The 27,914-nt window shown below is 40.5% G+C and overlaps 1 protein-coding gene across 6 annotated transcripts; it reads left to right on the forward strand.

Moving 5' to 3' along the window:
* On the forward strand, positions 1-27,850 carry rc3h2 (ring finger and CCCH-type domains 2). 6 transcript variants are annotated; one of them, XM_067483790.1, is made up of 20 exons: positions 5-804; positions 6,653-6,981; positions 7,104-7,221; positions 11,035-11,268; positions 12,111-12,286; positions 13,578-13,778; positions 13,916-14,048; positions 15,033-15,151; positions 15,876-15,988; positions 16,397-16,705; positions 17,126-17,328; positions 17,442-17,755; positions 17,845-17,991; positions 19,637-19,774; positions 20,802-20,966; positions 21,111-21,354; positions 21,846-21,930; positions 22,644-22,851; positions 23,035-23,211; positions 23,362-23,502. In XM_067483790.1, the coding sequence occupies exons 2-19, from the start codon at positions 6,751-6,753 to the stop codon at positions 23,200-23,202; spliced, it is 3,306 nt and encodes a 1,101-aa protein (XP_067339891.1). In that variant the 5' UTR covers positions 5-804; positions 6,653-6,750; the 3' UTR covers positions 23,203-23,211; positions 23,362-23,502. The 6 variants fall into 6 exon arrangements, with proteins under 6 accessions (XP_067339892.1, XP_067339891.1, XP_067339887.1 ...); XM_067483786.1 differs by having other exon boundaries at positions 6-804; positions 23,035-23,198; positions 23,362-27,850; XM_067483789.1 differs by having other exon boundaries at positions 7-804; positions 17,445-17,755; positions 23,035-23,198; positions 23,362-27,850.
* The last annotated feature ends 64 nt before the right edge of the window (positions 27,851-27,914 follow it).

Genomic DNA, 27,914 nt, shown 5'->3' on the forward strand with positions numbered 1-27,914 from the left:
GGCATGCGTAATTTAACTGAACTAGATCAACAACAACAACAACAGCAAAAACAAATTGCATGCGGGAGCAAACAGGAGCAAAACCAGTTTGAGCATCTTATTTCTTTGGCTACTCCTCTCATCTTAACGCGAAGCTGCGACAGAGCGGCCGGGAACTGCGTGTGTTTGTTGTGTGAACTTCCTCCTGACAGACGCACTTGTCGAAGCGCATCCTCTGTTGCTCTGCCTCTCGGTCTGTTCCTTTAAAACCAGACAGCCCACGCCTCGAAAAGCGGCTTGTTCCGGCTTGCCCCTTTACATCTTTTTATCCTTGCTCATAGCATTAAAATAGTGCCTCACAGCGCTCCTGGCACTTACGCACAAGCATTTTGGTTGATACGTCGGAGGGTTGTAATAACCGCGTCTCCAGCAGACTATGCATGATGCGTAGCCGGGCAGCAGCTCCCCGCCTGTGCAGCCCGGTGGTGAGTCTGACGTGCAATTCAGGCACCATCACCGGCGGAGCGATACCACCATCTCCTCTCAGCCTCGGTTTGTCAAGCCAAGGGTGTGTGGCTCGCCGTACCTGAGCGAACGTGTTTGTCACGTACTGTCAGAAAGGGGCACGGGATCAAAGCTGGACCGAGGGACTTGTCTGCGATGCCATGAAATGCAGTGCAATATCGCTCTTGTATCGGGAATCGTCTCTCAAGGCTGGGAGCTGTGGTTGTTTTGCAACTGATGAAGATTTGTGTAATTATTGTGATGCGCTCCTGCGGGTGTCTATGAATATGTTTGTTCTGGTGCTCTGCTGTAGTGCGTGAGGTAAGTGACTTATCCAGAGGCGTGCGCTACTTTCTTCTCGGGTTTTGTTTGATCCCTGCAAAGCCTTTTGAGCCGTTTTATAGCCGTTTTGTATTTCCTTTGGCCATAAATTAGAGATCTATCAGCATTTACAGATTTTAGGGATTCTATCATTAGACCTGTTACTATTCAGTCCATCACCAATTTCTGCAACTGGTGCTGAGGGAATATTGAAATTATGGGCCTGAAAAATGTAGTCAGAACCAAATAGAAACAAGGGTTTTCCAGAAGGACTTAAGACAAGCACCACGGGCTCTAAATAAAACATTTAACTGTACATTACGCTGCTGTAATCTGAGAGACTGCTTGGTCCTGCCCTCCAAGCATAATAATATCAATTTATGTTGATGTGAAATTTATGGAGGAAAATCACTTTTGCTCTTCTGAGTGACTTCTGAGGTACACCAAGGTAGAGTTAGCTCATTGGAACATATTTATTGCATCCTTCAGCCTATGAAATGCAGCACTGCCAACATAAACTTTGTGTGCAGCTGTCGGACATATTGGAGGGTACTCTATAACCTGATGTTTTCCACCTCTAACAGTATTATTCAAAGTTGCAAATAATTGATGGTTTGCTAAAATTGCATAACGCTTAGTGTCTCCTGTTACTGCAGAAACACGATTATAAAGTAGGCCTTTACTGTATGTTCTGAGTAATAGAATAGCTTGTGAGCTGTATATGACTGCCCTCCTTTCCATCCAGACACTGCCCCCACACAGTGATGACAGACGTAATGAATAAATTATCACACAGATCCACATACCCCCACATTTCACTCGAATACTGCAGACGTAGTAATCGTGTAATAAAGTGTGTAATGTAACCTTCACTACAAACCTGGCTGTTTCAACATGGTTGTAATACACAAATTCAAAGTGGTGTGTATGATCAGTTTGTGATGGATTGTGATGAAATTTGTAATTGCAGGCTGCACATATGTTGGCATTTTGTTACTTAGGCTTGTGTCTGAAATGCTGAGTGTTTGAAAATTGTTGAACACCATCAGTGCGCACTGTTAAAGTTTTGCTTTCTTTTCATAATTTACCTGTTTCCTCTTGTTACAAGCATCGTTTTTCTTTTACAAGCAGAAGGGGCTACTTCGGAAAGAGAACCCTGTCCCTGTAAACGCAATTGCCATGATTTTTATCAGTAAAGTGTTATAGGGTTTAGGTATAGTTAATGTTCTGTATAGATTGCATGACCTTAAAGTGATAACACGGTAGGCTATTTCAGTTTTTGAGTAGGGTGGTGGGTGTGAAGTTTCAGTCTTGTTGTGTTTTACCCACTGCATTGTTCTAGCTGCTCTGAAGTTTGTAAACTAAGTGAATTAAATGTATTCGTTAAATTTGTGGGTCATGTTGCAGAAGAGACTGTGTGGGAGATGCAAGATATGTTTTGGTCGTTAGAGTCAATACAGAGAATATTACAATGCTGTTTGAGAACTATTGCATGTGTAAAAAGTGCAAAGACTTGCAGCAGGGATACTGTCTTAAATAGCAGAGTGAGTACAGAATAATAATTACCATGTTCATTCGTTGTACTGATGTATTTGATTTGTTGAAACACACACACACACATTCTAGATCTGGGCTAATGGTGACAATGAGAAGGAGCTGGGAGTCCTTGTGTTACTTCATATTCCTCTGCTGCAGGTTCAACTCAGGCTCTGTTGCGGTATGTAGTGTGTGTGTCAGTTTATTATCTATTATTGTGTGGACCTCTGTGTGTGTAGCAGAATAGTTTCTTAATGTAGTACGAGCATTGGTCTGTTAGAGGCAGGGCCTGCTGTACTCAAACAACCACTGAGAAAGCGCATTTAATGTTGCAGCCCCTAGTGAGTGTGGATCTAAAACTTTGTACTTTTCAGATTTGTTTTCTGGTAGTTATTTGAGGGTTTAAAGGTCTTGGCCTAGTATGATCTGAAAAACAAAATGCCTGCAAGGATAGATAAACCAACACACACACGAGGAATGAAGTAGCCATAACAAGCAAACAGGTCATTACAACATGCTTAGTCTTACACAAACTACAGTATGACCTAATCCTGCACGTCCAGTGTGTGTATGCACTGCTTACATCAGCTAAACTCTGCTTCCTTTCTCTTTCTCTATCAGTTAATTATGTCTGTAGAAAAAACACCTCAATTTCTGTTTCTTTAAGCTATAACATCATCCTGCTAATTTTTCCTCTACCTGATATGTCTTGCTGCTCATGTGGTGGAAACAGCAATATCAACACAACTAAACCAACCAACCAATCATAGTCTCAAACTAAACCCAAGTCCAAACATGAAAACCTTGAATATTGTGAAGGGACCAATACTACAGAATTTTTTTTCATTAAAGTTCTGAAGAAAAACAAATCAGTGTCAAAATAACCTCTCTTACTTTCTCTCTGGCACATGCCAAAGTAACTCCAAATGCCCCCCCCCCCCCCCCCCCGACAGAGAGGGTGCTAAGCGAGGACTCACTGTCCTGAGCCAGATGATAGCTGGCCAACTGTTGGCTTTAAAGACACAATGTACTTCTCATCCTCCTCTTAGTAGAGTGGGTGGCTCAACAGGCTACTACAGCAAATCATAGCTTAGGTCTACGCAGCTTTCTTCCAACAAATCGGAGAATATTTTGCTCAGACAGTTGGCTTTTTAATGTGCTGCACGGTATCACAGTTTAACGATGCAGTTGTCAAATTGCAAAGCAGCGGTTTTACCTGCAAGTCCTCTAAAAAAACAAATAATCTTTTTTTAAATGCTTACCGATACCAAACAATCAGAGAGGCGTGAACACCTGTCCCCATGGACTTCAAATGAAACACACAGAGGAAGTAGGTTAGAATGGAAGAAACAAACAAGTTACCAAGTAGGATGAGCATTGGGGTTTATTACTACATACAAACGGGAATCAAAGCACCATTACTCAGGTGATAGGCGGTTTTAAAGAGAATGACATGGGCCTCCCTAACATAGTGACCAAGGATTTAGGGCCTTAATAAATACTTCCAGACTGCAGGTTCAGAGCTGTGTGTGTAATGTAATAATTAATACCTCAAGTTTTCCTTTACTTCAAAGCACTCAGGAGGGTAGACAAGGTTAACTGCAGGCAGTAACAGGTCTGAATGGATAAAAACAGAGATCATAGGTCGATTTCCTCATTTGAAAATAATCGTGGAGGAAGAGAAGGCTGATGAGGAAGTTGAGGCCTGCTGCAATAACACAACACGCCCACTTCTCCCTGTCACAAGACCAGACTTATTTATGACGGTGAATGCATTATGTTTGTGTGTGCGTGTGGTGAATGTTGCATACATGATTAGGGATCCATTCATGCAAGTAATTTAACTCTTGTGCATATGTTATGGCATTTTGTACATCCTATGTGATGTGAAGTAGTTTTTGTACTACTACTTGTACACTATGTAACTCTGGCGTGGCAGTGTACAGAGTGGTATTCAGACATGTGTGCAGGAATCATTTTTTGGCACACACAGACACAGGCAGCCTGAGAACAGGAGCTAAGGCCAGGATTCTTGTAATTTGCCAGGCTGTCCATAAAAACAGGATGTAGCAGTTGCTCAGAGAAGGGACAGGTGGCTGCCAATGTAACAACAACCAGGGAATCACACTTAACAGCTGGCCACTCCCTAATCTGCCATCACAGAGAAAGGGACTTTCATCCAGACTCACGCGCCAAGATGAAACTCCCCACCTTCGTTGCCTCCAAACTTACCCTTGAACCCGTTTCATCACATGAGCGTTACCTCACTCTTCCTCAGCACTTTGTGGGCTACAATAGGCGCAATCCGTGTTATATTTGGGCTCCTCGCGGAAGGAAATATGAAGCGCGAGGACAGAGCGAAGCTGTCCACGCGACCAAAGAAGCAATGCGGGCGCCGCGTGCTGCGGACAGTGTATAAGGTGTGTATAACTAGGATTATTACTCGCATTATATATGATATAATATACCTAAAATATATTTTAAGGTGAAGCTCTTGGTGTATCTGTTATGGCGTACGTTTCGTGCGTAATGCGCACAGTTCCTCTTTTTCAATTTGACCGTCAAAAAGACTGTTGGTTTTATTATTATTATTATTATTATTATTACTGAAACTTTTTAAAGACAAGTATAGTCCGTTCATCCAATTTTCCTCCCTTCTTAGTAGCGTATGTGCATGATTGTAAGTAGTTGTGTGGACACATCGTTGTAAGGACATCTTGTCTTCATAACTGCAAAGGACTGTTAGAGACTTGAGGTTTGGTTTAAAGGTTAATGTTATAATTAGGTTGGGGTTGTTGGTGGAGGTGGTGTTAGGTGATTATTTAGGGGCTATTGGATTATGTCAATGCATTTTTCTTAACTGCAAACCTATGTGAATGGGTAATTGTTGTATGGCAACTGTGTGAGGGACCCAGCTGGTATTTTGATGAGCAGTTTGAACAGATGTGACAGACTAAAAGTAACAGGTGCTGTGTGCATGCTGCTTCCACAACATTTCGCATAATGGAGAAAGAAGAATGATGACTTCTGTTTGTTTTGTTTTGTTTTGTTTTGTGTTTATGTAAAGTTTTGCTTTTGATTAATGGAATGGTTCATTAGATCATATAGAGGAGGGGCTAAAAAGTATGGAGGAGTTAGAGTTAGTACATAAACAAATGCTGGCCTCGAAACATGATTCAAAACATTGGTCAGCTCTGTCTGTCTTAACATGCAGAGACTTTTTGTTTATTATGTTATGTTATTGTTATATGTAAATGGTCTCCACTTATATAGCGCTTTTCTACCTATTGGCACTCAAAGCGCTTTACACTGCTTCTTATTCACCCATTCACGCTCACAATCACACACACACTAATGGGAAAGCTGGTATGCAACTGGCCAAGGCTCACTGGGAGCAACTATAAGTTGGGGTTCAGTGTCTTGCTCAAGGATACTTTTACATGTGACCGGAGGAGCCAGGGATTGATGTAACAACTGTGGGATTTGTAGGCAAACGCTCTTCTTTCTTTCTGCGCCACAGGCTCTCATATTGTATTATTGTGTGCACGCTGATTTGCTCGTTCAGTATTAGCATTATCAAACATGCTCTAAGACTTCATTGGACAGAAGAAGGATGTTTGTTTTGACTTGCAAAAGGAGTGGCCAAGATTATTCTGTATGACTGACCTCGCTTTCAAATTAATAGTCAGTACTCAATGTTGGACCTTTATTTGGTTATCAACAAATATTGTCTATCTTTTATGAGAGTTTAGCATAGCAAAGCTAATATTACAAGCTGATTCAAACTATATGTACTGCTTTTGGTCTGACATGATGTTTGTTCTCCATGTTTTTGTGATTTTAAAGAAATGTCTAATCTAATCTAATACTGTAAAAATTGTGTACCCTTAGGTTTTATGTGCTGTCTTTATTAAGTGTTGTGATTTTAGTAACTGTCTTTGAAGAGAGAAAGGGAGAAAACATTTCTTTATTGGCTCTCATTAGATATATCATTTTATGACTTTTATGACAAAAGAGGCTGCCAGTTTATTTATCAAAAGCCTTCTCGCAGTGGATAGAGGCCACACAGTAATATTGTGCTGCTCCTCCATTAGCCCTATACCATGCACGCAGGTTTTAGGAGATAAAGTAATTCACCGCTTATTTATGTGGAGACTTGATTATTGAATCTCCAACAATAAACACTTATAAAGACCTTTAACTGTTTACAGCTACTTCATAATGTGTCATTTATAAAATGTTTTAAAAGGCTACCTATAAATATTAAATGGAAGAATCACTAATACACATCATTGTGATCTGCCCCTCACAGTCAGCATCAGCACTGGCAAAGAGGAGCTGTTTTCACGGCTTGTTGACATGTGTTCCCCTTGAGCTCCGCTACGCCTCCTTCAGTGGTGTGGTGGCAGGATGCCAGTGCAGGCGGCCCAGTGGACAGAGTTTCTGTCCTGTCCTATCTGTTACAATGAGTTTGACAGCAGTGGCCACCAGCCCATCAGCCTGGGCTGCTCCCACACGGTGTGTAAGACCTGCCTACACAAACTGCACCGCAAGGCTTGCCCCTTTGATCAGACACCAATCAGCACTGACATAGACCTGCTGCCAGTCAACTGTGCCCTGCTGCAGCTAGTTGGAGCTCAGGTAAGTCAGGAAGAAATTAGACACAGTTACATAAGTGAAAATGAGATACCAAGATGATATTTTACCCTGGTTCCATGTGTGTTATCTATTTATGTGTTATATGTTGTGTATCTTACATGTAGGTCCCAGATGTGCAGCCAGTGAGCCTGAGCAGTGCAGCAGAGGTTGAGCACTATAAGGTCTGCCGGGTGTGCGTAGAAGAGCTGGCTCTTTACCTGAAACCAATCAGTGGAGCAAAAGGTACTGTGTGTGTGTGTGTGTGTGTGTGTGTGTGTGTGTGTGTGTGTGTGTGTGTGTTTGAAGTCATGTATGTATGCTTTTAATAGTTAATTTTCTGACTATCTGTGGCCATTTGTGAAAGAGAAGTTTCTCTTATTCAGTGTGTGGAGGTTGAGCTGCCAGTGTAATTTGGCATTCAATTTTCTTACACTTATCATGACTATTTTCTGTACTGAAAGAAAACTCAGCTTTGTGTGCAGCCAGATTAGAAAGTTGAACATTTTTTAAAATGATTTGCAGATCTAGCTTCTTCTTTTCCTTTCGGCTGCTCCCTTTCAGGGGTCGCCACAGCGAATCATGTGCCTCCATCTAACTCTATCCTCTGCATCCTCTTCACTCACACCAACTAACTTCATGTCCTCCCTCACTACATCCATAAATCTCCTCTTTGGTCTTCCTCTAGACCTCCTGCCTGGCAGCTCCAACCTCAGCATCCTTCTACCGATATATTCACAGTTTCTCCTCTGAACATGTCCAAACCACCTCAATCTGGCCTCTCTGACTTTATCTCCAAAACATCTAACATGAGCTGTCCCTTTGATGTACTCATTCCTGATCCTGTCCATCCTCGTCACTCCCAAAGAGAACCTCAACATCTTAAGCTCTGCTACCTCCAGCTCTGCCTCCTGTCTTTTCTTCAGTGCTACTGTCTCTAAGCCGAACAACATTGCTGGTCTCACCACCGTCTTGAACACCTTTCCTTTCATTCTCGCTGATACTCTTTTATCACACAACACACCTGACACTTTTCTCCACCCGTTCCAACCTGCCTGCAGTCGCCTCTTCACCTCTTTTCCACACTCACCGTTGCTCTGAACCGTTGACCCTAAGTACTTAAAGTCCTGCACCTTCTTCACCTTTGCTCCCTGTAACCTCACCATTCCACCTGGGTCCCTCTCATTGACACACATGTATTCTGTCTTGCTGCGGCTAAGCTTCATTCCTCTGTTTTCCAGAGCAGACCTCCACCTCTCTAGATTTTCCTCCACCTGCTCCCTGCTCTCACTACAAATAACAATGTCATCTGCAAACATCATAGTCCAGGGAGATTCTTGTCTAACCTCATCTGTCAGTCTGTCCATCACCAGAGCAAACAAGAAGGGGCTCAAAGCCGATCCTTGATGCAGACCCACCTCCACCTTGAACTCCTCTGTCACACCTACAGCACACCTCACCACTGTCTTACAGCTCTCATACATGTCCTGCACCACTCTAACATACTTCTCTGCCACTCCAGACGTCCTCATACAATACCACAGCTCCTCTCTCGGCACCCTGTCATACGCTTTTTCTAAATCTACGAAGACACAATGCAACTCCCTATGACCCTCTCTGTACTTCTCCATCAGCGTCCTCAAAGCAAATACTGCATCTGTTGTACTCTTTCTAGGCATGAAACCATATTGCTGCTCACAAATACTCACCTCTGCCCTTAGCCGAGCTTCCACTACTCTTTCCCACAACTTCATTGTGTGACTCATCAGCTTTATTCCTCTGTAGTTGCCACAGCTCTGCACATCTCCCTTGTTCTTAAAAATTGGTACCAGTACACTTTTCCTCCAGTCCTCTGGCATCCTCTCACTCTCCAAGATCTTGTTAAACAAACTAGTCAAAAACTCTACTGCCACCTCTCCTGGACACTTCCATACCTCCACAGGTATGTCATCAGGACCAACTGCCTTTCCGCTCTTCATCCTCTTCAATGTCCTCCTCACTTCACTCTTACTAATCTTTGCTACTTCCTGCTCCACACCAGTCACCTCTTCTACTCTTCGTTCCCTTTCATTTTCCTCGTTCATCAACTCTTCAAAGTACTCCTTCCATCTTCCCATCACACTCCTGGCACCTGTCAATACATTTCCATCCTTATCTTTAATCACCCTAACCTGCTGCACATCCTTTCCATCTCTATCTCTTTGTCTGGCCAACCTGTACAAATCCACCTCTCCCTCTTTAGTGTCCAACCTAGCATACAAGTCCTCATATGCTCTTTGTTTGGCCTTTGCCACCTCTATCTTCGCCTTACGCTGTATCTCCCTGTACTCCTGTCTACTCTCTTCAGTCCTCTCAGTGTCCCACTTCTTCTTAGCTAACCTCTTTCTCTGTATACACTCCTGAACTTCCTCGTTCCACCACCAAGTCTCCTTGTCCGCTTTCCTCTTTCCAGATGACACACCGAGTACCCTCCTACCTGTCTCCCTGATCAAATTAGCTGTAGTAGTCCAGTCATCTGGAAGCACCTCCAAACCACCCAGAGTCTGTCTCAGCTCCTCCCTGAAAACTAAACGACATTCTTCCTTTTTCAACTTCCACCACTTCGTCCTCTGCTCTGCCTTAGTCCTCCTTATCTTCCTCACCACCAGCATCATTTTACACACCACCATCCTGTGTTGTCTGGCTACACTCTCCCCTGCCAATGCTTTACAGTCACTGATCTCTTTCAGATTACAACGTCTACACAAGATGTAGTCTACCTGAGTGCTTCTCCCTCCGCTCTTGTACGTCACCCTATGTTCCTGCCTCTTCTGAAAGAAAGTGTTTACTACAGCCATTTCCATCCTCTTTGCAAAGTCAACCACCATCTGACCTTCTGCGTTCCTGTCCTGAACACCAAACCTGCCCATAACAGTCTCATCACCTCTGTTCCCTTCACCTACATGCCCATTGAAATCTGCACCAATGACAACTCTCTCACCTCTGGGGATGCTCTGCATCACTTCATCTAACTCACTCCAGAATTTCTCCTTCTCTTCTAACTCACATCCTACCTGTGGGGCATAACCACTCACAACATTGAACATCACCCCTTCAACTTCCAGCTTCAGACTCATCAACCTGTCTGATACTCTTTTCACCTCTAGAACATTCCTCACAAAATCCTCTTTCAATATAACTCCTACTCCATTTCTCTTCCTATCTGACCCATGGTAAAACAACTTGAACCCTGCTCCTAAGCTTCTAGCCTTGCTACCTTTCCACCTGGTCTCCTGGACACACAGTATGTCCACCTTCCTTCTCTGCATCATGTCGATCAACTCCCTAGCCTTCCCTGTCATAGTACCAACATTCAAAGTCCCTACTGTCAGTCCTACATTCTTAGCTTTCCTCTTCTCTCTCTGCCTACGAACACACCTTCCTCCTCTTCTTCTTCATCTTCGACCAACAGTAGTCCAATTTCCACCGGTACCCTGTAGGTCAACAGCACCGGTGGCGGTCATTGTTAACCCGGGCCCCGACCGATCCGGTATGGAAGTCTTTGTCACGATTCGCATGTTTGATTTGGCATGTGTTTTACGTCGGATGCCCTTCCTGCCACAACCCTCTGCATTTATCCAGACTTGGGACTGGCACAAGAAGACACTGGCTTGTGCCCCCTTGCGGTTTGCAGATCTAGCTTGGGATGGTAAATTTGGTGGGAGGTTAGATGAACCTTCAAGCCTAAACCCTTCTGTGAATTGGCATTTTAATGCCCCTATACTACACCACCTCTGCATCATATTTGCCATCATACCTCTCATCACAGGTTGCTTCCCATCCTGGAATTTCATCACAGGTTTTCTAGACAGTTCTGCGGTTTAGGGATTGTTTTCACCACCATAGGTTGTATTAGACTTCTCAGTTAGTCAGAGGATGATGCTAGTTTTTTTCTATGCTTCGTTTAGACATAGTTATACTGAGACAGACTATTAAAAAACACAAACTAAAGTAAATGTTCTTATTGTAATGAAGTTCCACAGGTATACTGTTTTACCATAGAGGTATTGCTCACCACAGGTGTATCCACCTTGAGTCCGAGTGTGCTTAGTCGGCCCATGCAGCGGAAACTGGTGACCCTGGTGAACTGCCAGCTGGTGGAGGAGGAGGGCCGCGTGCGGGCAGTGCGAGCGGGCCGGTCACTGGGGGAACGGACAGTTACAGAGCTCATCCTGCAGCACCAGAATCCCCAGCAACTCTCTGCCAACCTTTGGGCAGCAGTGAGGGCGCGTGGTTGCCAGTTCCTGGGACCTGGTAAGTGTGCATGATGTGTGCAAGATGTGTTTACATCATGTACATCATGCAAAGATAGATGAGTGAGTGAAACCTGCACGACTACAGATTAAGAATTTGCATCTTGTACTGTAGCCATCATTGACAAGACATTTAAAACTAGAATTTAGTTTTTAAAGTAGTAACAAAGGCTATTGTGAACCTTCGCAGAATTAATTTATATCTTTTACTTTAAACTAACGTTGGCACTTACAAAACAGTAGAACTGTCCATTGTGTTGTACTGTAAATACAAACACCATTCACCTTGTTTGCAGCATTTGTTTTTCTCGCATATTATTATTAGGCTGTTGTCATTATGAAATGGCATTTACAGAAAACCAACTGGATTTATATGACTTAATGTACTTGACTATTGAATATTATAAAAAATATTGTTACTCTGAAGATTTGAATTATTAAAAATGCCAGTCTAGATAGCCTCCTCAAACTGACTGCTTGTGCTGGTACTGGGTGTCCTGTGATGATTACTCATAGGGCAGATTCTGACTGGGAAATTGTTTCTCATCATGATAACAGAATGAGTGCATTTAAAAGTCTGAGGACACCTGGTTCCAAGAATCTCTGTGCATTAAAAATATACTTGTTAATTTTTTAGAATTTGTTTGATTGTTGGAGCAAATTAAAATTTGTATTGCTTGCACTGTTGTCATGCATGTGGGGACCCACCTGTGACTGAAGATATTTCTTCTCAATAGTGCGCTCTGATTCACTCCTTGCATCCTCTTTGCTTCCTCCCATCATACCCACATCTTGCCCACCTTCTCTGTGTCCCTACCTTGCCCATCAACTCTTTCCAATTAGCCATGCAAGAAGATGCACTGAAGCTGGTTTTACTCGCTCTGGAGGATGGTTCAGCTCTGTCCAGGAAGGTGCTGGTTTTATTTGTAGTCCAGAAGCTTGAGGCTCGGTTCCCCCAGGCTTCCAAAACCAGCATAGGCCATGTGGTGCAGCTGCTCTACAGGGCATCCTGCTTTAAGGTACTTTACAGGAAAACATGATTAACCATACTGAGATAAATACACATGAAACCACAAATATGTGCAATTACCAGTACATGTGAGCAAGCTGCACAGCTCTTTGAATGTGGCCTGTGTCAAAACTTAACAAAAGAGCCTCAGTGTGCTGCGGTCCCAAGAACCCAAGCCATAATAAATGACCTGATTAAATGAAGAATGTTTAAATAGATCCTCATTTACCACCACTACGGAGATACTGCTTTAAATTGATACTTGTTTATGCTGCTAGTCATGGTCACTAAACTATGCATTTAACATAAACAAAAACAGGTATTATCTTAAAATTTGTCGATTTCTGAATAACTTAAACTGTGGCGGATTTTGCAAATTTCCTTATAACTCCCTTAACACTGATATTAATTATATTTAAAGTATATACATTGCATAAGACTTATACTTGTAACAACTACATTGGTGTCTGTATATATATCGTGTGTGTATTTTAGTAGCTGTTATCTGATAGCACACATCGCTGGTAGGGCAGATATGCCAGCTATCTGGCCGTGATGTAAGACTGGTCTATATTTGCACTTGTTGCCCCGCCTTGCAGGACAGAGACAGACATCCCAGATGTAAAGGGAAAGACAGAGGAAAGTGCAGGAACAGAGAGAAAACCTGACACTCATGTTTTTGGACCTCATTGAGAGCTCAAATGAAATCGATTCAGTTGTAATTTTGGCTGTTGCCCTCGCTGTGCGCTGGTGTCATATGATGATTACTCATAGGGCAGATTCTGAGAAGGGGAGAGTCCCTTTGTCAGATCTGAATTTGATTTATTTTAGTGGATTAGTCTAAAGACACCACGTAAGGTAAATTCCACTGTGACTACAGCTCTTGTGACATGGGACTTCACATACCAAAATACCATTTTATCACCTTTTTAAATGAATAATTAATATCATTAGCCGCCCAACATGGTAAAACTGGAAACACAGCAAAATGCCACCATAAAATTGCAGCATATATAAAAAGTATATTTTATATACATTGCACGTTCAAAATGTCAACACTTGCCTCAGATGATAAATATAACTTAAAAAAGTAACAAACAGGTTTTCCCTTCTAATATTTTGGAGATATACTATTTCCTTGTTTACAGCTCTTTAAAAACAACACAAATCCAAGTATTTTTCCCAGCCGAGAAGTCAAAATGTAAAATTATCAGCTGCTAAAGGTTAAGATCTTAGTTTTTTCTTAATTCACCCTCTTTCTTGTTCTCTCCCACCATTACCTGTCCTTTCCTTCCTCTCAGGTGACTAAGCGTGACGAAGACTCCTCGCTGATGCAGCTGAAGGAAGAGTTTCGAACATACGAGGCTCTCAGGAGGGAACATGATGCTCAGATTGTCCACATTGCCATGGAGGCGGGCTTGCGAATCTCACCTGAGCAGTGGTCTTCTCTGCTGTATGGAGACCTGGTCCACAAGTCACATATGCAGTCCATCATTGACAAGGTATCAGTGTCCCGAGTAACAGGTGGTTAATCCTCTTGCTGTTAATCCTCACATACATTTCAGCATAAACTTAATTTTAAATTGAACAAACTCATCAAGTATAAAGACTGACTCCCCTTTTCTGTGTTCTGCTACAGTTGCAGTCTCCAGAGTCATTCGCAAAGAGCGTTCAAGAGCTAACAATCGTTCTTCAGAGGACAGGAGACCCTGCCAACCTCACAAGCCTTAGACAGCACCTAGAGCTACTAGCCAACATAGACCACAATCCTGGTACCTCCCTTGTTTTAACAATGTTCTTCTGAATAATGAGTCTAAATAATTAACATAACTCAGAATGAACAAGTTCTCCACGCCCAAAAATGATTGATGAGTTTAAGAGGTGAAGAAAATAGTTGTGGCACACATTTTGTTTAACAGGAAATTAAATGGCTGGTTGTATTTGTTTGTTAATCATCAATATTCAAGGAACAGTGAGTAGGCCGGGTGTCTGATATGCTTTGGCTTTACATGTTATATGCTACTGGAATATGTATTAAAATCTGTATTGTGGATCTCGGTTAAACTGAGTTATAATATTGAATCGCGAAGTATTAGAACAATGATTGTTAATTTGGCCGTAGTATTATACAGATTTTTGATCACATTTCTGCGATGCCTTATTACATTTAATAGAACTTCTTTGAAAAGCCTGCAATTTTAAGACAAGACAAATGCTAAGTTAAACAGCTCCTGAAAAAATTGTAATAAATTGCTAGATTGTCAAAATTTTTTTAAGCACCATCAAGTTAAATTTGAATTTGTCCAGATTTTGGATGGATTTCCATGAAATATTGTCCCTTTTCAAGTAGTTCCATTGTCAAAGGAAATGTTTTATTCGACCAAACAGCAGTGAGACCAATGACATTTCCATCAGCCTATTTGCATTGAACTTACTAGCAACTCACACTAAGCTTGTATGGTGAACATGTTTAACATTACCTGGTAAATATCAGCACGTTAATGCTTATCTTAGCATTTCACAGTGTCACTCAGAGCTACTCGCATGGTTATTTACAGCAAGCTGTATTGCACTGTGTTCAGACAATTGTTGGTCGTGCCCGGCAATACATTTTTTCTTATGCTTACCTCTTTTCACCATTTAACATTTTCTGAGAGATATTTTCAAATTTCTTTTTTATATGTGCCTGTAATATCTGAAACCTTATACAGTAATAAGAATCTCTCTAACACACTGTGTTATTGATCTGTGTTCAGATGCCCCTGCACCATCTTGGGAGGAGCTGGAAAATGTACTGCTGGCGGTGAAACTAGTGGTTCATGGACTGGTGGAATTCATACAAAACTTCAGCAAGAAGAGCCACGATGCTCCGCAGGTGTGCTGGTTGTCACGCGTGATTTCAAATAGACCATAAGATCATGGAAGAAATATTTCAAGTTACAAATTGTGGAATATTATAAGATATATTAAAGCCGTCCAGGCTGTATAAAAGCACCAACATGAAGGAAAAGAGGGTCAGGGTCCAGCGGCACAGCTTCTGGTTGTAGCATTTAAAATACTAAAAACTACATTAAATGGTCTCTGGTCACCAACAACAGAGAGCTAATGGTTGTGTGCTCAGCTAAATAAATACTGTATTTATTATTTAACAGACACACTACAACAGTGTTAACATAACTGTTAACAGTGCAACTGTGAAGACTTAAACTTGCCTCTAACACTGCACACAGTATAGTAGAGACTGAAGGTGTCCTGTGTGTCCTGTTTTTTTAAATTTTGCTTTGGAGGAATAGTTTTTGAAATGAGAACATTGCCATAAACACTCAGTGTTTTTCACTCAGAACTGATTAATAAAGGTTTTTTTTAAATTTGTCAGTCCTAACTTAATTGTGGCTCTTGATTTCTGCCATTATTCCTCTGTTCATTTTATTGAAAATTAATATTAGAATAATTCTGGATGTAGTTAATTAGTGTCACCCTACACATTATATAAACACTGTTAAAACTAAACAATAACTAATATCATTATCATTATCATAAAATACTTTTTATCAAAGTATTTGTATGTTGAATGCGCAATGTATCTATGCATTTTGTAGCCTCAGGCCAACAGCAAGTATAAGACCAGCATGTGCAGAGACCTCCGTCAGCAGGGAGGCTGTCCCAGAGGAACCAACTGTACATTTGCACACACACAGGATGAGCTGGAGAAGTAAGTGGCCACTTACATATTCTCAGGAAGAATTCCCTGTCTCTGTGTTCTAGATTCAAAGTAACAGCTCAAGTTAATTCTACACAAATATTGTTTTGACATGTGTTTGTGTTTTCTAAATTATTAGCTACACTCGCTGTTAATTAAAATATATGTATGTATGAGAATGAAGCATAAGCTGACAGGTCTGTAGCCACAGCTCAAGTTTATCTTCTCTCTGCTCTTATCAGTAGCTGCACAGCTTCTCCCAGCTCCATTTTTAAGTGTATTTTTTTATTATTATTATATTTTAAAAAAGTTAATCTGTGAAAATATTATTGCAGTATTAATGCAAACAAACATACTTTATTAAGTACAAATCCTGCCCCCTGTACTGACCTTTTCTGTTGTCTTTTCTACTCTCTACAGGTTTAGACTGAGAAACAAGAAGAGCAGCAGTGTGAGTCGTGCTTTCCCTTTAGCACCAGGGGTTTTGAGTAAAACGTTCACTATGGAGACAGATGTGTCTGCAGGAGTCGGCCAGGGGCTCAAAGGCACAGGGGAAACCACAGCTAGCCTAACAGAGGGAGTTCCTGGACTGACTCACCCCCAGCTTATCTCCAGAGGGCCTGACATGATGGAGGATATGAAGCGAGCAGTCCCAAATGGATCCAATGGGGCAAATGGGTCCAATGGGTTATCTAGCAACAACAGAACCAAATCAGGGTCAACAGAACAGTAAGACCATTCATCCACTCATGCAATGAGACTTGTGCATCTTAAATAGTTGACCAAATTTCATGACCAAATTAGTACGGTTAATTATGAGGAGTCACATTTGTCTAAATAAATTAATCTAGTAATAAGCAAAAAAAAACTAGATTAAAATTATAATTATAGATAAGTAAATGTATTTTGCATGTCTTGTCTATTCACACAATTTTGATAAAATTGTCGACTGGTGTTTTATCTTGGGCATTTGAATGGGTTAATGGAAACCCACTTTGAAAACCTAATGTGTATTTGCATACAGTGCATATTTCCATATGATCTTGGCAGACAAATAATGCTTCACAAACATGTGTGTGCAACGGGGAAGGTCAGACCATATTTATCTTCAAGTCAATTCATGTTTTAATTCTTCTTTCTTTATGTTAGAAAGCCCATCTCTCCTCCCAGGACTCCAGTCAGCCACTCCTCAGCATCCTCTCCTCTGACTACAGTTGGGCGGGTTGATGGTGGTGCTTCTATACCCAAACATGGTCAGTTCATGCTGCGTGCACCGCATCCTTCTCAGGTGTCAGAGCTGTACTATCAGGAGCACCATTCTGCTTATGACACAGCCCATTACCAAACAACATGTGAGGCAATTTTAAGTTTTAAATTAAAAAAAATACTCTATTGTTGGCTTATTAAAGTGCAAACGAACACACTTTACTTCTATCATCTGTGTTTCTTTGCTACTTCTCTCCAGCAGGTTCCTACTACCCATCCGCTCTTCACACTCCTCACAAATCCTGCATGGCTCGCTTTTACCGATCATCAAATGTCGCAGAATCCTCTCTACCACCTTCCACTGGCACTACACCATCTTCATACCCCAGTGATCCACAAACACCACACCCACCTTCCTCCTCCTCATCAGGCTACCCACCACACCCACCTAGAGATCGGATGGGTCCTCCTACCTTCCACTCCCACCCAGGGCAGCCTCAGTATGGGCCTCTGGCTCCTGCTCATGGGGTTTATGCTCCTCTCTATGACAGCAGGAGAGTATGGAGGCCTCAGGTGAGCCTTCTGTTAATTATCTTATCTCTACAACACGTAACAGGATCATTCCACACTTTTATTAACCATGATGGTGATTACTGTCACAGTTATACCACAGAGAGGATGCCAGGAGCAACTCACTGCCTCCAGAGGTGCTACATTCCTCTGTCTACCAGCCTCCACTCAGGGAGAGATTCAACTCTCTAGACAGCAACTACTGCTCTGGAGCTGAACATCGTGCAGGGCTACACAGAGTAGGTGAAGTAACACACATTTTACACCACAGCCAACAAGAATAATAACTTCTGGAAGAATTTATTTTCTGATGACGCACATCAGATGATGTCGCCATGTTGATGTTTTATTTTAAGATGTATTTGTTTTAAAAAGACAGGAAATTCTCCCATTTGTTTATATGAAAAAAATTATTCAGGAAAAAAAACCTCCTCCAAATTACATCATCTAGAGGAATTAGTGAAGTCAGATATATTTAATCCAATCAGGCCAATACAGTAATTAAAAATAATCTTTTTTGTAGGGTTTAATAATTAAATGAAATTTAATTTTGTGTTAATCATCTAAGTTCTCTTATAACCAGAGAAGCCATCTGTATTTATTGATGTTGGTCCGTGTTTCAATGAACAGATTCATTGCAGCATTCTTTTCAGCAACATTTCCTTTCCTTCGGTTTCTCTTTTACACCCACATATTATCTCACCTCTACCTTCCCTGCCAGCTACAGAGCTGCAGTATATAACTTCAGCCTCCTCTGTAGTCCTCCCACTTCTCACCCAAATATGTCTCTACCTCTCCCACTCTCCTCTCTTGTTCTCATGTCATCATACAGCATTACCAGTATGACTAATGCAATACTATGATGTATTTTACCAACAGTGCTCCATGTGTGGCCACATGTTCTGTGAGAAAAATTTTAATGCATTTTAATTTCAGCCTACAATTATTTGAATGTTAAATAAGGGAGGAGGACCCTTGCAACATTTGCAAATAACCAACACGTTGCACTTGCATCGAGGATGGACGATTGGGTGGATAGATGGGTGATGCAATGTCAAAAATCTTTAAATCTTGTTATATAACAGATAACTAAAAATTATTATTCATGCAAATTAAAAATGTTTAATCAAATAAAACAGTTTTTAGAGATTTCCAACTGATTATCAAATCTGTCACCAACCACTAAAGAAGAAAAAGCTTCCGTTCTGCAGGAATGGACATTAAACACCCAGACTTCCATTCATTCATCCGTGAACCTAATCGCTTATCCTGTTCTGGGTTGCGGGGGACAGGAGCATATCCCAGTCGCCACTGGGCAAGACTAGAGGGAGTCTATCTCAGGGCCAACACAGAGAGGCTCACACAGACAGACAACCATTTACACTCATATTCACACCTACAGGCAATTTAGAGTCACTAATTAACCTAACTTAGATCGCTCACTCAGTCAGAGAAAAGCCCACGCAAGCAGAGGGTGAACATGCTCACTCCAGAAAGACTGCAGCCAGTAGATTTGAACCAGTAACCTTCTAGTTATGAGGCTTCAGCACTACACACTCAACCACTGTACTGCATCACCCACACTTGGCAATGGAAAAAACTAAACAAAACAAATGAACACAAAAAAGCCTTACATTATAAGGCCCCCACCCCCTATAAAATTAGCGTCAGTAACACCTATCTAACAGTATAAGCTTCAAGTGTGAGGGTTGTTGTGTTGCGCTGAAATCTATTTTAAAGCTCTTTTATTGTTATTGACAGCCCCATTTTTAGAAGGACTTATCTGTCAATAATAGACCTTGCCAAAATATGAAATGCAATCAGAGCATCTTAATTTGGAAAACAAATCTCTCATTCCATTTTTGTCCAACACTCTGTGGTTAGGATTATGGCCGTGTCCCTCTAGGCTATGAAGATCTTTTCAGAAGGAAGCAGGAACAGTGGGCTCATCATCACCACCATCACAACACCAATAGGCCCTCCCAGTCCTCCCCCATCTTCACCATGGATTTTGGAACTGAGGTAAAAATCAAATAATAGACAGCATTCACACAGAGCATGGTTGGCGGGATTTATAAAAATGGCGATGAAAATGTCATCCGGACCAGTTTATTCATATTGTCACTGCAGTGACCTAAAAATGACACTAATGAGTTGCTTGTCTATTTTACCAGTTTAAAAAATATGTTGAATTTCATTCCTATCCCAAAAGCTTGCACTTCGCCTTCATCCAATGCTGTGTAAGTGGGAGATAGTTGCTTAGCAACTGGGGAGGAGGATATCATAGCAATGTGCAACTGTGGCATGTGTGCGTGTGTGTGTGTATTCGTGTGTATGTGAGAGAGAGAAAGAGACAGAGAAGGAGAGCGAAAATAAGAAAAAGTGAGAGGAGAGATATTAACAAGCAGTGACTCAGACTTTCAGCTGAGTAAAACTTTGTTTTACAGCATGTCAGATATGTTTCTTATGAAGTCATCTGCTTGAGAAATTGAGCTCTTATTAAAGAAACCACAAGGATATTTTAGGTATTTGTTTACCTGTCTCATTTAATTTAACCACTGCTGCATAACAAGTGTCAACAAGCAAGACTATTGGCAAAAAGACCTGTTGTTTATTTCTATTTAATGATATCCTGTACTTGTCAAAGGAATGGCAGAAAAGTGCCAGCATATAACCCCTTGGTGTGAGAGCATCAGTTCTCAGTTAAAACAAACACCTGTCAATTATCATTAAAGTTCTAAATATTGCATTGCTGCAATTTAGAGAGAATTACCCTGGAGTGTCTTTTATACAATATTGAGCAAATAGCTCCCCTCCCAAAACACCTTTTCTGTCTCATTAAAACAAATGTTTAGCTGGTTCAGTTAAACAGTTCAGCTGAACCAGCTTAACTACTGTCCTTAGGTGGCCCCAAAGTCAAAAAAAAAAAAAAATATCCACAAATCCCTGTATCCTTTTGGCAGATTAATTAAAATTGGCAAGTCTCTCACACACAAATGAAGCAAAGTAATGTTTCACCATTGATTTCAAATGCCTCTCCTTTCTTCAGCATGTGGAGAGCAGTGGAGGACAGTGCATGGGGTGCAGGTACAGTGGTGAGGAGAGCTTAGCACACTACTCACCGTGGTCATGTGGTACCATCGGCCCCTGCCTCAGCCCCTTTGAGCCAGAAACACTCACACACACTTCAGCTCACTCCTGCTCCGAGCACCTGGTGAGACTCATCCTGTACACACAAGCACATCTGTAGACACAAATCAAAAGACAAATTTTTATCTTGCTTCAATATCACTGTCTGTGGCAGTGTAATATGTGTGGGGTTGTCTGTCTAACAGTGTCCATGTTTTTTCTCATGCAGGAGCTGGACAGTAATGGAGGTGGTGGTGTTAGCAGTGCTAGTGTCGGAAAACGATGGCTGCATTCATTAGATCACTACCGGCGGTTGAAAGATGAGGATCCCATCATTCCCTTTAGCGAGGGTCCAATTATCTCTAAGTGGGGTGCCATATCCAGGGCCTCACGCACAGGCTATCACACCACAGACCCTGTCCAAGCCACTGCATGCCAGAGTGGTGCCAGCACCACCCCAATCAACTTTAAAGGTAAAGGGAATAAGATAAACAAAAATAAAAAACCTATAAGACACAACAATTAAATTACTTGGTTGTTTTAAACCACAGGGGTCACAATGGGCACTCTGGTTGGCCTAAGCCATTTTGCAGAACCAGTATGGTGTTGATCTGAGCCAGCAACAAATATTCCCCCTCCTTTCCCATTAAAACCCCCAGGTGGTATTAATGTTTGGTTTTTCTGTGTAACAGTAAGGTCAAACCTTTTCTAATTTTTTTATTTGTTAGGCAGTTTCCCTTGAATTTGTTTATTTTATTTATTATTATTTTATTTTAATGATTTAAAATAGTATACAAGTTGTACTGTATATATCAGTACATCCTTGTTATTTATCCCTCCTTTATCTGTGAACAACTTTGTAAAAAATATATGTTTAATATACAAATATGCAATTGTTTTTGTTATATATGTACAATATTATTATCCTATGGTAAGTGTAACTGTATTTCTTTTTCTCTGGCAGATTATAACCCCCACGTAGATCACAGTGACTACAGATGGAGCTCCAGAGGATCAGATTCTTCGAGTCACTCCAGCTTCCTAGAGAGGTACACAGCTCTATTTGTAGCAGCTTATTTTTATACAGGTCTTTCATGTCAAGGAATTACAGGCGAACAAACCAACTCTGCAGTAACCTTGTTGGTTCTCCAAACTCAAAGTGCATGATTCAAATCTTTGATGACACAATAAAGGTAATTTCACAGTATTGGTTGCATTCTTCTCTATTAAATACTTGTGGAAACACATGGAAATTAATTTCCTATTGTTCTTAAAACATTTGTTCTCACTTCTCCACTCTAAGTACTTTTTTGCATCTCATTGTAATGCAGTTATTTCCTGTCTGTGGTCATTCTGTGGCAGTTATTTCCTGTCTGTGGTTAGCTGGTTGTTAAAAACACACGGGGCAATCAGGAAAAGGAATCAGGAAAGCCCTCTGCACTGAAGTTTACTAGTGTACTTTTGACATATTTGCAAGTATAATTACAATGATTATAATGCATAATGTATATCTAAATAAATATATTTAGATACTACTAAAGATACTATACTATTTAGATACTATAAAGAAGGTATAGTAGTATATTAGTAATGAATATGTTCTTTTTATTATAACGCATTAGTTTTACTTTATAATTGATTTGCATCTTTTTATTGAGTTTTTACTGTAACCATGGATGCTAACAAATTGAGATTGGGCTCATTTGCTCTTTGTTATTTTTGTAAAAGGTGCTACAGTTCTTTGTATTTTGGTGTGTTTTAGTGAGCAGCTCTGTGCGTCAGAGCTTTGTGGTCGACGAAGTTCAATAAGCAGTGGAGAAAAAATTGTTTCGGATCTGAACGTCCATCAGAATGCTTTCTGCCAGGAACGAGACCGGGCTGAGAGTGAACCCGATCCAGATCGAGACATTGAGCTTGAACTGTGTGCTCTGGACTTGGAAGATTCAGACCACCAGGAGAGCAAGTCTCAGGTAATAATACCAGAGTGATGGATCATGTTCTGTTTACACTTATGAATACAGGGATGATGTTTAATTGTTTCTTCAGAGATTTGAGGCTTAAAGTTGAAATTCTGCGTTCCAGGATTTTGGTATTAATGCTGTGTGAAATGTTATATATGTAAGTAACTTTTTTTAATCATAACTGCTTCCTAGGAATCTTTAGACCTGGCTACCCCCCACTCTCAGGATGGCTCTCACATCCTCCCACCACGCTGCTCCTCTCCCCTCCTGTCATCCCCTGTGGAGGAGCTCCCCCTAACAGAAGGTGTGTCGACAGAAAAGTTGGATTCTCACCTCCTGAAAAAGATGGCCTTCAGGTGAATTACCATGGTAACCGGTGTTTAACAGTCCTCGGTCTGACTTGTCCTTTTTCTTGATTGAGAAATTAATGCAATGAATAGAGTGTGCAGAAACATTTGCAAATCACATCTCCTTACCCTGTTTTCTTCTCTTTCTTCCTTTTTTCTTTCTCTTTCTCAGGAAGTCTCTGTCTCCCGGAGGCTTGGTCTCAGGAGGTCTGGGTGTTGGAAAGCTGGTGCTACGAACTGGACCTCCGCTACTGGGGGATACTTCCACTCGGGCTTGTCCTGAAAAGCCTGCGAAAGAGATGCTGCTCAATGGAAGCTAAGGGGACACAAAATCAGACATCGACCTGCATCAAGCTAGAGCTGAGTCGCTAGCCCACAACTAGATCTACTTTAAAGGGAATACCATTTCATTCCTGCCTTCATATATGCCTATCGTTTGCCTAAATACAACTTGACAGATGTGGGTCAACAGTCTGTACTTTTCCACACTGTTAGGAGCAAGTGAAAACACTGCCCGGCTGCCAAAGTGGTCATTTTCACTGATGTAAAGCTCCACAAATAATTGAATTATATGACTGTTTGGCCTAGTAAGGTACATGATCAATTTACCCCTACATCAGATGCTGAATTCTCCATGTTTGCAGTTTAAATTTCAGTTTCACTGAAGAGAAAGGCTGGAGATCTCACATCATCAGTGGCTGACACAAAAAGCCCATAGAGTAGGTGAATATACGACAACTTCAGTATATTACTTTACATATTTTTTAAATTTTCCATATGTAGGCTTGATCAACAGCTGGAAGTGAGATCTTACCATATGTGTAAGTAAATTTGAATAATTCAACCTGTAATGAACAGAGTTTATGCATGTAAATGCCCTGTAGCTTGTGCCTTGGAAAAAAACATGTTTCCTCTTACAGTTAAGCCCCACGTAGCTATTAAACAATACCCTAAACAAAACTGTGGCATTATCTATGCCCTTTTAACAATCTTTGTCACCTTTTAAACATCTGAGTTATTTTCTTATGTTAAGGCCTTTGTTTTGCTAAGCAACTTTACCTGACAATGATTTCATAAATCTCAGTGCAACTGGTTATGATTATAGCCTTTGTTGTGCTGCTGAATTTCACAAGGATTTCCTTAAAATTGTGACATAAATGGAAAAATGTGTAGTCAAAAAAAAAAAGACATTGCAGAAAAGAAGAGTTTGTTGCTATGCTGGCAGTGACCAAGCTATTTTATCAAACATGATTCTTAGGATCTTGGACCTCTGACTTCCTTCAAGTCATAAGATCACAGATACAAAGACACAGTCATGAACTGAATTTGTAAAAGGTCTGTCGCTCAAATAAATATGACGGTGCATCCTTTTTGCATCTGATCAAATCAAGTAAAAATGATTAGTTTTGAAGATGTCATAGTAATGCAATTAATCAAGATTACATTTTTACATGATTCACTTTTTAGCATTGTATTACTACAGTATAACATGTTTACGTGATTTGATCATATTCAGAATGGATGCCCCATTATAATTTTTTTATGTTAATCCGTGTAGTTTGCAGGGGACAACAACAAACAGTGTGCATTTATACTTCAAAAAAGTCTATCATATACTATGTTCCAAGTCTTTTCTTAGTTATCTCATACAAACAATTTAAGCCACAGATTAGGCTTATTTGGCAGATTTCTATACAGAATAATCTCCTACCTTTTAATCTCTGTGTGCCTGTAATTCCTGGCATTTAATCTTGCCGATTGTAAGTTAGGAACAGACTCTCAGCTTTGTCTCCCCCGCTCTCTCTCTCTCACTTTCTCTCTCTCTCTCTCTTTCACTTACACACACATGCACACACACACACACACCAGGTGTATACATTTTGTCATTTACACACACTACACACATTCGCACACAAACATTTAATACAGTGACCTTTTCTACTTAGTGTTTCATAAAATAAAAAATTTAAGATGGCTAAATAATCATTTTGCTCACTGACTGATTCCTGTCTTATTTCAGAGGTTTTATCCTACACATAAAAGTGATCTCAGACGCAAGAACGCAACCATGTTTGTAAGCCCATGGTTTATTCTGTGTTTTTCAGTCCAGCCACATTACTGTACTGTACTGTGTAAACAATGTTCATAGGTCATGTGTGATGTATTAAGCTGAAGCCTACATAAAGGAGGGGTCACCACTTCTTTTTTTCTGTATTTCTATATTTGTGTTTAACTTTTTAAAATGTTTTACTTGGTTTATATTTTGCATTGCTAACTTCTGTGAAGTTGTTTGTCTGAGTATTTTGTATCAGGATCTTTGTTACTCTTGTTTCCTCTATTTTAATTCACAACAGAGTTTCAAACTTGTCAAATGTTGTCTAATGTTTTTTCTGGCCATCAGATGTGCATTTACTCATTCAGTTCACTGAAAACCACCAAAGTCCAGTTTACTATACGTTTGTGCAGTATGGGTGATTTCCATACAGCCCAGCCTTGTCTCATTCTCTTTAATAGCTATGAGGCATCTTTTTATGTGTGGCTTAGTCTTAATGACTTTTATAAATACCATGAAACATTAACCCATTTTAGATTTATGTGATTTAAGATCACAAAGGCTCCACTGGGTTTGTTCACAACTATTTTTAAATTTATGAGATTTGTGTACAAAGTGATTTCCTCTCACTTCAGCTACTGTACCTTAAAAATACTCCCTGAAAAGCAAGCATCTTTTTTAAAGGATGGCAGAATCACTGTACGTATGAGGAAAGGTTTTTGAGTCATTTTATTGACAAGAATGAACAATGAAATGTTGGCTTAAAGACCTATTTGGGGTTTCGCTTATCTTCCACTCAAATGCTGAGAAACATATAGGCAGATAATAATGCAGTTTGACCTGATGTTATAATCTTTTGAAAAAACGTTTGGCACGTTTAATGGAAAAGACTGACTGTCAAACGTAAGAGCCGGCACAAGGATTTAGCTGCTCCCTACCGTCGCTCGGCATCTGTTTACAACTACACCGTAAAGTCATGTAACATTAAGTGCCATGTTGAATACAGTACAGTACAATCAATCTCTGCCATTTTCTTACTAATTTTCATATGCTTTAGCTGTAAAGTATGCAAGGAAGAAAAGGCTCATTCAAATTGCAGATAGGTCTCTTGTAGTTCTGCTTTGTTCCGTTAGGGGAGGCTAGATCCTCGTCCAGCTGAATTGCTCAGGGAAGACTTCAGTTGCTCAGCTAGTTTGAATTTCTCTATATTTTCATCGCTTTAGGTATTTTCTGGAAGTATTTGCCTGAATTTCACTTGCCCATTGTCCTTTCAACCACAGCATAGATGGGCCAAAGTTATGATGCTGATTCTATTCTTTTGCCAGAGTTTACTTTGCAAGTGTTTTCTTTTGCCTCTCAGTATAATTATTGGCTTTGCTATTCTTGCTCTCATTGGAAAGGGCTTGGCACTACTATACATAAAAACAGTATTGTATTGAGTATTGAACTTATGTCAAAGTGAGACTCCCTGTTTCCTTCGAAGGGGCTAAATGAGCAGTGCTGTAGTGGCTAACTGCACTGCACTAGTTCCCATCCCACCACTGCCAGCAGGTGCACTCTGCCGATGAGTGCCAACCTCACCCTATCTGTCACCCCACCTCCTCAGTCCTCCCTGCATCCTGTGTCATGCATGCAATATAGTCCCTCTTGTGATGGCAGAGGAGTATTGATGATTCTGTAGTTGTGATACAACACACCCAGCGCTGTAACAGTTCTGCACATGCCCACTGTGTGGCCACGTCAAGTGCTAAAGATTGTTTGCAGCATTTTACTTGTTTGCTCATGAAAATTATTGTTTAATAGAGATTATATTGCTATTACTATTATTGTAATTACCACATTTGGTTGTTGTAATGGTATTTTTTTCCTTCTTGGTATATTCTAAGTCTGCTTTGTTTTGAATTTGAGAGTTTGCTCAAACTGTTGAAAAATCTTTTTAGATAAGAAAGTGTCTCATTATTCTATATTATATGGAAAAGCCTGTTTGTTGATTGTGAAACATAAGATAAACTGATGTTTTCTGACTATTCATGTCTGTATTAGACATTTTATTTGCGAATCTATTGTTCGATTGAAATGTAAATGACCTATTAAGAGATGGTACACATCCGTCATTTTATAGCCTGGCACCATCATTAGATGGACTTATATTATAGACACTCATTTATACAACCTGTGGTAATCAGAAATATTTAAATGTTTAAATCATTGGGGCAGTTGTGTAATGTTTCAGAATGAGGAAAGTAGTCCTTAAGAGACAGCATATCTAAAATGTCCCCTTAATGAATAATACTGTTACGTATTCCATTTATTTCCTTGGAAATATCACATTGTGAAAGGTTTCCCTTTTACTTATTGTATGGTAATGCAGGACTGGAGTAGGTCTAACCTATGGTAATGATGATTTTTGTGTTATTAATGGTTAATGAAACTGAGTATTGTTTGACTCTGCTGTGCATTTGTTGGCTTGTTCACCTGTATTACACTGACTTACAGACAGCTTGGCCAAGCAGCATATTGCTTCTGTGTTACACTGAAAGATGGATTATGAAAAGAAAGATTTTAGCACATGAAATTGCATGCTACAATAAACCAACAACAAAAAATGTCTGTTTTTGATTTTTATCATAATTTCTCAGAATACTGCGTACACAACCAAATATCTTTTTTAA

The sequence above is a fragment of the Channa argus genome, chromosome 18 (assembly GCF_033026475.1).
Source record: "Channa argus isolate prfri chromosome 18, Channa argus male v1.0, whole genome shotgun sequence".
NCBI classification, from domain to species: Eukaryota; Metazoa; Chordata; class Actinopteri; order Anabantiformes; family Channidae; genus Channa; species Channa argus.